Genomic DNA, 10,242 nt, shown 5'->3' with positions numbered 1-10,242 from the left:
CATCTGCATGCCTGTTTGTTTTTTTTTTTTCTTTTCTACATGGATTAATTTCCTTGCTTCTTTGCTTCTCCAACGTGTCGGTCAACAGGACCCCAGAGGATGGCATCTACCTTTGTTCCAGTCCCAGTCCCCTCGGTGCACAGGTCATGGACCAGGAGGAGGTCTCCCACTCTGGCTGCTTTATCCGTAAACTGTGAACTCTCAGAAGCATGCAGCGCTGCCTGGCTGAGACAAACTACGGCTCAGGGCGACACCAGCCCAGGTGCTTCCAGGTGGATCCCCGGACGAGATGTATGGGATGGGATGTCAACACGGCTGGAGATTAAAGGGGGTAACGAGCCGTCGTGCCTCGCTCCGACGCTACTTGGCTATGAGGTCCTGCAGAGGAGGGCACAGTCTACGGTAAACATTTAAAATCTGGCTTTTATTCCTACGGAAATAAATCTGAATTAATAAGAGATGCACAAAAAAGAGGAAATTTACACCTGTGGGTGTGAATAACTGATCTGTATGACATTGATTTTTGTAGGAAAAAACTTGGTGAATGCCAGCTATAAGAGAGATACACATCCAAACCAAAACTCTTACATAATCTACTGTAGAGCATCTTTCGATTTGTCCTCTTTGATGTGTACTTTTGTTCTTTCTTTGATGGGGGATATCATATTTTTTCCCTTCAATACATATATTTATTTAAAGAAAAGAATTCAGCTCTTTCTCAATTTTTTTCAAGTTTAATTCAACAATTTTTATTCCAAGTTAGTCAATTTAACCAGCATAAAAGAAATCAAAAAATAATTGCTGAAATTCTTGCAGACAGCCACATTTAGATTTGTATACTGTATCTGTCCATCCATCCATCCATCCATCTATTCATAAATCTTCTATACCCGCTTCCTCGTGGTCCTGGGGGTTTGCTGAAGCCCATCCCTATATATAAAAGCAAGTCTTCTGTGATATTTTATACTTGACTACATTTTATCCAGTTAGAGTTGTTTTCTCACTGTGAATTTCTTCACCTTCTTACTCATACTCACATTCACTCATTTTGACAACTGTAGCAGGAAACTACTGAGTGGAAATTTTCAACAATGTGGACTTTTACTGACTTGAACTGAGCACAGAGGTCATACTGGCATCATATGACCACTCTTGTAAAAGATTGTGTGTGCTAACTTGCGCAACAAGTGTCTGTGTGCTGGGAAACTGAAGCAACATGTCGTCAGCAAAACAGATGCTTTCCTCTATAGCAGCTTATTTCTGACTCCATCACTGGTGTCTGTGCTGCAGGTTTATAAGATCCTGGTGACTGGAGCTCTGGGAGGCAGCCGGGTGATCTTCAGAAGGTATGATGACTTCTGCAGCCTAAAAGAGGAGGTGAGGTCCAAGTGAGTCAAAGTCCTGAAATTAGTGATGAAACAGAAAGATAATTAATTTCTTTAATGAAATAGCATTTGAATAGACAAGGGTTCACCACTACTGCATGAGCAGCACAGAGATATGTTCAGTTTTTTGTGTGTTTGTTTGTTTTTGTCGTTTTATTATGCTGTTGTTTTTATTTTTTTGTATTCATTATTATAATAGGTAACAGGCACAGGCTTCCACTGTATTGGCATCTTGGTGGAATTCGTTTCCCCTGTGAAATTCAAAGAATGGTTGCACGGATCAGGAAAAAGTGCCTGTCTCTATGCTAACTGTGCCTTAATTTTTTTGTGGTCCACTGCATAGTTTTGTAATGAAAGTTATTTGTTTTCTTAATAAACAACGAGAGCTTCCCAGACCAAGTGTAACAGTTGAAGTCTAAATGAACTACCATTGGCTCGAGAGGGAAAAAGTGTTACTATGAGTGCTCCTGCAACTCCACCCGTCATCCAACCTTTCATTTCCTTTGCTGTAGTTAAAGTTGCTGTTTCCCAATTTTGATCTTGCCCTGCCTCCGAGGCGCTGGTTCAAAGGCAGCGACGACAGCGCGTTCCTGGAGGAGAGACAAGTCGGACTGCAGTCATTTCTGCAGAGATTATTGTCACACAAAGAAATAATGAACAGGTGTGTCATGATAAAGAAATAAATAAAACTAGATCCCACCCTTGATTTGGTTTGAAGTATTGAACTGTTTTTATCCTCAGTAATCCTGTCAAGCAGTTTTTGTGTTGGGGTGACCAGCAGAGCCTGTTTGACATGGAGGAAACAAGGGTAAGTTCACTTCAGCTGCTAATGATCACTTTGATGACTGAACCGTGTCTGTCATTCTGAGATATATTGATATGCCGACGTGTTGACATTTGCTCTGAGTTCAGGCGATTTGTGAGACCTTGGAGGAGAGCAACCATCATCTTCAGAGGGAACTCTTTGAAAATCAGAGACAGGTGGACATTTTGAGAAAGACACTGGAAGAGAAGGAAAACTACATCAACCTGCTGATGAAGAAGGCAAAGTAAATAATGATTTTTTTTTTACGGAAAAAATGAAACCTTTCAGTGTGCACTTTATTTGAACTGTTTATGCACAAACAGGCTTTTCTCCTTTTCTTTAGACACCTATGATGCATCGCTTCAACAACCAGAGATGAAGATAAAGAACTGGGAAAAGATACTGGCTGTCAAATGACAATATTCACCATTTTTCTTTTTCTTTTTTTTTAATTTTTTGTCTTTCTTTTCTTTTTTACAAACCAGAATTGATTTACAGCCACATTCCTTTTACCCCGTCACCACATCCCTTTTATGGGATGGGCCAAATGCGGAGAACACATTTGGCGACAATCACTGGGACTTTCATTTTGACCAGGAGGTGGCAGTATTTATCGGAAACAAACAACAAGGCACTGAACGTTGATCTCCTTGGCCGCGTCGTCCTAATGAACGGTTATAAAGAGGCACCAAAAATAACAGCAAGATAAATTAGGAAATTTACCACTTACAAATAATAATAATTAGAATAATATGCTGAATGTATGTCATGTCCTTGTTGTAACTAATAATGACAAAGATCCTTCCACTTCCAAAAAAGACAAAAACAATAATTTATCAAATGCTTTCTTTAGACCTGGAAACAGTCTTCACCAGAAAACGCAATCAAAATAAATGAAACGGTTTTCTTACTCTGTGTTGTGGCCGCGTCGTCAATCTATTACAACCATCGGGGGTCTGCAACAGAGGTTTTGTGCTGTTTTGGATTCTGTTGGTGTTGGTGTACCTTCTGTCAGAGCATGTGGTCCACAAATGGTTCCTTATACTGGGCCTATTACGACCCACTCAGGTTCATTTGAAGTAAATCTTATAGGCAGTAAAATGATGGAAAAACAAACTGTCTTGCACGGAAACAACATGACAGCGATGTAGCATCATTAGAAGCCTTTGGAGTTTCACTGCACACCTGAATTTACTGCATCCATACGGTCGACTGTGAAATCCGAAACCAGCTGCTTACAAATGGCTCTGCACGGCTCCATCATTCACCTGCAACTAGAGACACGTTCTCGTGAAACACGGCTTTCTGTTTTCATCTTAATCCATCTTCCACACTCCACGGACCCCAAACTGGACACAAAGACACTCTGACATTAAAAGAAAAAAGATCTGCACCACTGATGCACATGCTTTTGGCTCCAGTTGCCGCAAAACAGGTTAATCATGGCGGCCGTGAAGAAGCCAGAACGTCCCTGTACTCTGTCGCACACAGTCACAAGCCTGAGGATTCTGAATACAGTGAGACAACAAGGGTCAGACATCGGACTTGAAAAAAATCAGGTAATTAATATCCCAGATACTATGTCTTGTCGTCAGACAGACAGAAGGAGGGTGAAAATATCTGAAATAGCATGGAGGGTGAGCCATATGGAAGCAGTTTAGTGAAATTCCCAGAGCAGACGTCTTAATCTGGGGGTAAGGAATGATGGAGAGGTTGAGGAAAAAAAAGACAACAATCCATCAAACTGAAAAAGTGAAAATTTAAACTTGGAGCAGAAAGAGAAGTGACGTGTAAGCTAACATGTCTTCCATAGGTTTTGCTCATCAAGAGGCCGCCTGACCATATATACTCCTCGGAGGACAGATTTTCATCCAAACTATTTGACTCATTTTTAATTAATCTTAATTTAGCCACGCTATCGGATAATGAATCTAAGGAATTGGAGGCCCCCGATAACTTTAGATGAATTGCACACAGCAGTTAAATTGACCAACAGGGGACGCTCACCAGGAGTTGACGGGATCCCTGCCGAACTATACTCAGAACTTTGGAATATTATAGGTCCACTTTGGTTAGACACTATTAATTCTGCTATGGGCTCAATGTGGCGTTTGGACATTAGGGGATATCTCAGGCCAAAGTGCAATTTTGGATTTTCCGGATCTGAATGTCCAATTTCGGTATCTCTATAAACTCACAGTTCCTTTATTTTAGAGTAAGATCAGCACTTAATTCACTCAAGGTCCCTTGGGGGGCTGAATTAAGAACTCATCCTTTAATATTACTGATGGAGAGAGCTCCCCAAAAGAAATCAGTCTCTTACATTTATAATAATATTCTTTCTTACATCTCAGTAGAATCATCTGAATGCAGATCTTGGGAAGCAGATATACAGCTAGGAACAGCGACTATTGACTGGGATACTGTGTGGGAAAATGTTTTTCAATCTTCTAAAAACCCAAATCACCAATTAATTCATTACAAAATTTGTCACAGGACCTACTTAACACCACGTAAAAGACACATGATGGGCTTGGCACCCAATCCTAACTGTACATTCTGTAATTAGGGGATTGTGGGTACATTGATGCATGTTTGGTGGGAATGCCCAGGCATACTTAGAATCTGGATTAAAGTTACGGATGAGATGTCTGAGCTGGTAGGAAAGAAACTCCCACTGGATCCAGCACTTCTTCTCTTAAATGATGACTCAAGGTTTAAAATACCTGAGGTAAAACGCAAACTCTGGTTGGCTGGCATGACAGCTGTCAAAAAGATTATAGTCTTAAGGTGGCTTCTGCCACACCAGCTTTCAATTAAACACTGGTTGCAGGTTCTTCTTGAGGTAATTTACCTCGAGTGGTCATCAGCTCGCACTAATAATTCTAATCCTCGAACATTGGAGATATGGAAAAAAGCTGCAAAGGATGTTAAAACATTATAGGCATGACACTTGAAGTTTATTCATTACTCTGTATGTTGTGTAATCCTATATGTTACATGTGATTGCTTTGATGCCATGAGTAGGGAGAGGAGGGGTGGAAGAATGAACTAACGTTTTTTGTTTTTCAGTGGAGGGGAGGGGGGGTTGCAGATGGAGGGGTATTTTGTGTGTTGTTTTGTTTTGTTTTGTGTGTGTGTATGTGTACTTAACATATGTATGTTTGCTGTACTGCGTTATCAATGTTTTGAAAAGAATAAAAAGTTGATTACAAAAAGAGGCCGCCTGACCAAAAGCTATGAAGCACTGATGCTAATCAGAGCACTTTCAAGAAGCCCCTGAATATCCAGATTCCCTTGAGATCATCTCAATAAGATAAATAGATGAACAAATAAATGCTCAAACAGAAATGGGTGCAGAAGGAATGGATGAAATCAATTTATCCGGAAATCTGAAATTGGAAGTGTGCTAGCTTAGGTTAGCCAAGTCTGTGGGCTTCTCCTGGCTCATTTCCTGCCACACAACTCTCACATGTGTACTTTATTTGTTTTTTTACCTGCAAATGTTTTAGGATTAGGTGTTAGACACGAAAGCAGAAAAACAAAAGACTGCCTCCAGCCCAACTGGCGGAAGAAGCGGGATTTTGCTGGGACAATTGAGCTGGACTCTGTGTCCTCATAATCAACATATGTCACTTCCTGAACAAACTGATTGCATGCAAACAACTTTGGTTTTACAAAAAAACCACAACACAAAACAAAAAAACACTCCGCTATGTTACTGGGCCAACAGTCCTCGTAGCCGTGATTTGAGACAATATGCGGCAGATCAGTGAGGATGTCTGCGGTGCAAATGGTGTGGAAGACCCAGTGCTGGAGCAAATCTCTGCGTCCACAGAAAAAACATGGTGACAGGTGAGACACAAGAACAACCCACAGTGCTCACACACATGCATGTGCAACACATGAGACCCTTCAGCAAAACAACTGCAAAACACACGTAAAGGAACAGGACAACCTGAATTTTTTAAAATCTCACCTGGATGATTTGCCCTCATCGCTCCCTCCGAGCCTCAGTGTCGCTGTTTCGGATGCAGCTCTTGTATCAGCTTCAAGCCCCTAATCACCATCGGATTCCATCTTCTAGCTACTGTAAATTCTAAGGCCACATTTTTTTGGTGCTCGCATGACAACATGTATTTTCCCCCCGTGAACATGAATCACCGATTTCTAACCACCAGTCCAATAGTGTTCACTCCGAACATCTTACAGCTGCCACAAACTAAATCCAGATTGAAATCCAGATGACAAATTTATAGATGCCTGGAAGGATGAGTTTAGGACAGTAAGAATTACGAGGCGCATCCACAAATCACAAATAAACAATGGGCCCTTCAGCAAAGGATTATGTTCATTTACACCCCCCACAATTAAAGGCACAACACCATGTGCCTTTAATTCAGCGCCTCATTGACTTGTTGTACCGTTCACGTTGTTGCCCAGCTGTGTTCCCACACACGTATTGATGACACATCTAAACTACTAAGCACTCAGCAGACAGTTCAAACTTGACTGGAGAAAACCAAAAGAAAATGAACAAAGCACGGGGACAGGTCTAAGGCCACAGCAAACCTCCATCAGCTGTCCTGCTTTACAACAGGGCAAGATTTGCATTTGTACATGAAGTTCATTCATTCATTTTCCATACCCGCTTAGTCCCGAGCTCAGGGTCTGCTGGAGCCTATCCCAGCTGTCTTAGGGCGAAGGCAGGGTGACACCTAGACAAGGTCGCCAGTTCATCGCAGGGCCACATAGAGACAAACAACCATTCACACTCACATGCACACCTACGGACAATTTAGAGTTTCCAATTGACCTCACATGCATGTTTTTGGAGTGTGGGAGGAAGCCGGAGAACCCGGAGAGAACCCACGCAGACACAGGGAGAACATGACAGGGAGAACATGACAAACTCCATGGGAAACTCCACACAGAAAGGTCCCAGGCCCGGAATCGAACCCACGACCTTCTTGCTGTGAGGCGGCAGCGCTAACCACTGCGCCACCGTGTCGCCCTACATGAAATTCATTTCACAAATAATTATTGAGAAGAGATTGTTTCAAGATGCTGTAAACCTCGTTATACAGTTTTGCTCATGTTTGGTAGACGAAGAGAAGATGTTGAAGAGGGAAATTTGCAAAAACAAAAACAAAAAGCAACAATAGAAGGTTCACAGTTGGCCACAGTTGTAATGGTGCTTCATAAACGTTGTAATTAGGAAAAAGTTGCAAAGTCATAATTACTGAGGGCGTTGGATGGTGGAACCTGTCTCTTATTAAAATAAAAGAATTAGTACACTGAGTATTGTTTTTATAAATGCTGGGAAATTGCAAAGTACAGAGTTTGTGGAGGGTATGAACACAAACAAACAAAAATTGGTTTAATTAAAACCAACAAAGCTTAATTAAGATGTAGCCATGAAAGCAGAATATTTCTTGCTACAATTATAAGCGTGAGTGTGTGTGTGTGTGTGTGTGTGTGTGTGTGTGTGTGTGTGTGTGCGTGCGTTTTCTTGTAATTAAGGCATTGTTAGGACCACAACACGTCAGAGTAAGAAACTTTCTATAAAGTCAGGAAATTTTCATTTTGGCCTGTATTAATTTTTCTTCACAGAACAAATTAAAAAGAATTTGAAAGAAAACAACAATTATTTGCAACGTATAAAGTCAGATCTCCTTCTTTATATCTTAATTGGTTTTAATTGCAGTAGAGCAGAGAAGGCTGATTGCTAATAAATATATTTATATAAAAAAGAATCCTGTTTTGCAAGTTGCTTTTTTCTCCTGTCAACCATGTCTTTCAAATTAAGATCCACATGTGTCCACAACTTGTCCTTCATCCATGGTATGTCTCTTGTCTTGTCTTCTTCTTGAGGCCAGTCTATCAGATTTCAAAGAGAAATATCTGGTCATGTCATTGGCTTTTCCTCAGTCAACTTTTATTCAAAACACCAGTGAGCTTCAGCAATGAACCAAACAAATGCTAAACATACTTTACATCTTTACAAGTTTTCTCAGGCGATATTATCAAGAGAATCACATCTACCCAGGATATTTATTTTTTGGTTTCTGCTGCTCATACAAGACCTACAGTGGCTTTGTAGCGTGTTTGTACTTTAGTAATCCTGTACTACCTGTGTTCAACATTGTGTCTCTAATCTGTCTCCCTTGAAGAGGAGGTTAACATCCTTTTCTTGCGCTTCTCACCCCCCCATTAAAGCACCTTAACCCCAGTGAGTGACTCAAGTAGGTTTATCAAGATTTAGAACTCAACCGACGCACAGGAATTTATGAACTCCTCTTGTGAGTCTCAATGTGATATAAGCGGCACTTTTAGTAAAAAAAAAAAAATCCCTCTAGCTAGCCCCTAAATGGCTAGCTTCAGAACGTTTTGCATCTTTGTCACGAGTCATATTTGTCAATGAATCTGCTCTGTAACTGAATTAAATTGAATAAGTGAGAAGTTTTGGGTTATTTTTTGTAGCAATAGTTTTATAATCATTTGTTCACTGACGTGGAAAAAAAGAGCTTGCAAGCTAAAGAGAGCCAGCTTCTCTGTGTAACTTATGTAGGAGCCAATGTTAGCTTTATGTTGATATTTGACATACAGCTGTTGACCATGTGACTGTTCCCAAGTTAGTTCAAAGCTTAATGTTACATGTACATCAACACACTCCATTCACACTCCATGGTCAATGAGACACACTTTATCCTCACTGTGCATCTACATGTGTCTACTGAACTCAGCCAGCGGTAGCAATTAGCAATCATACAGTAGACAAAAGGGTCAAGCCAACTGTACACAGACGTCATGTGTTGAAGGAACATCAGCAAGGACCGTCCGTGACGCTGCTCAGGTTACTGTCAGGTTTCTTCATAGTGGTTTTGTGATTTCCCTCCTTCCTTCCTTCAGTTGTTAAACTTGTCGTATTTTACCCTCACATGTATTTAACCCATGTGTTTTCCTTCTGCCTATCTGCCTTCCATCTCCAACCCCTGTGGTTTCTGGATTTATATCTTTCTTTCAATCAGACATAGGTTTTTCCTACCTTTGACATGTTTCGGCGAAAGCTTCCGCCTTCCTCAGAAAGTGTCACTTGGTGGCGCATGTGCCATGTGTTTATCAGCTGGTGTTAAGAGCCAGTGATTTCTGTTCATTACTTCACAAGTCAGTTTCCACAGTTTAAGTGGTTATATTTTCTCTACTGTCTTATTTCCTGTTGTGGCCATTTTACATCTTTCTGTTATCAAATATTGCTTTGAAGTTGTTTTGAGCAACTCATTTGACTATTTTTTCTTGGTTCTCCCACATTGATGTAGCTCAATGAGCAGAATTCATTCTGCTACGTCAGCGACATCAACGCTTGGGAGCAGATGAAAGGCTAGCTGACCTACGTTCTTGGGGTTTAGATTAATGTGAGAACTCAGGCCTTGGAAATTTTGGATCCTATCTCAAAGTCCATCTTCCTCATCTTCAGGTTCATCCACCATGCCAGTCCAGTGAACCCTGGGATCAAAGGGCCGACCCAAGCGTGTTTAGCGCTTCTAAAGAAGCAATGAGCAAACAGTGAAGGCTCCTCCATACTTCCAACATTGAATGGCAAACTGCAAGCTGGCACATGCACAGCAGATGCTCATGCACTTCTGTTCATGCTACATTTCAGGGTTCATGTTTTACTTTCACTTCATAGTCCTTTAAGTTTGAATTATTAGGGGGCATACAGTTGATCTCCTCCGCTCCTTGAAGAAGCTGTCTATTTTGTTGTTGTACATTGTTCTTCAGTATGGGTGTTCAGCACAAGATTACAAATTTTGGGCTTCACGCGGTCGACCGCAGAGGGGTGGATGACAATATTTAACTCACTTGGACCAACGCAGACAAAGCAGACACACAGATGCGGAAAGTATTAATTGGCCCTAAGGTGTGTGTCAGTTATAATTTTCAACGTGTCCCTTGTGTGGAAAGTTGATCTGCATGCTTTCCATATTAGATAACAGAAAATTGAAGAATGGTCCGATTAAGTTTATAAATACGAAGAAATAATAAGTCGTT

At 41.0% G+C, this 10,242-nt stretch overlaps 2 protein-coding genes across 3 annotated transcripts in view; one reads left to right on the top strand and one right to left on the bottom strand.

Moving 5' to 3' along the window:
• The window catches only part of eif4a2 (eukaryotic translation initiation factor 4A2), an 83,031-nt gene that overhangs the window by 47,505 nt on the left and 25,284 nt on the right, over window positions 1-10,242 (bottom strand). The window lies entirely within an intron of this gene.
• LOC142884889 (sorting nexin-16) lies at window positions 43-3,019 on the top strand. 2 transcript variants are annotated; one of them, XM_076020866.1, is made up of 6 exons: window positions 43-402; window positions 1,291-1,346; window positions 1,942-2,046; window positions 2,127-2,193; window positions 2,298-2,434; window positions 2,534-3,019. In XM_076020866.1, exons 1-6 carry the CDS (start codon window positions 100-102, stop codon window positions 2,541-2,543), a joined length of 678 nt encoding a protein of 225 aa, XP_075876981.1. In that variant the 5' UTR covers window positions 43-99; the 3' UTR covers window positions 2,544-3,019. The 2 variants fall into 2 exon arrangements, with proteins under 2 accessions (XP_075876981.1, XP_075876979.1); XM_076020864.1 differs by having other exon boundaries at window positions 51-402; window positions 1,291-1,377; window positions 1,898-2,046.

Source organism: Nelusetta ayraudi, unplaced genomic scaffold (genome assembly GCF_046127955.1).
Source record: "Nelusetta ayraudi isolate G7.1 ecotype Tasmania unplaced genomic scaffold, CSIRO-AGI_Nayr_v1 ptg000011l, whole genome shotgun sequence".
NCBI classification, from domain to species: Eukaryota; Metazoa; Chordata; class Actinopteri; order Tetraodontiformes; family Monacanthidae; genus Nelusetta; species Nelusetta ayraudi.
The sequence above is the reverse complement of the archived record's forward strand: the minus strand, read 5'-3'. Positions and strand labels throughout refer to the sequence as shown.

Excerpts from the sequence above, each read along its gene's own strand:
- LOC142884889 (XM_076020864.1), top strand. The coding sequence starts at position 100 with ATGGCATCTACCTTTGTTCCAGTCCCAGTCCCCTCGGTGCACAGGTCA. Across the intron at positions 403-1,290 it reads AGAGGAGGGCACAGTCTACG|GTTTATAAGATCCTGGTGAC; the intron begins GTAAACATTTAA and ends TCTGTGCTGCAG. Across the intron at positions 1,378-1,897 it reads TCTGCAGCCTAAAAGAGGAG|TTAAAGTTGCTGTTTCCCAA; the intron begins GTGAGGTCCAAG and ends CCTTTGCTGTAG.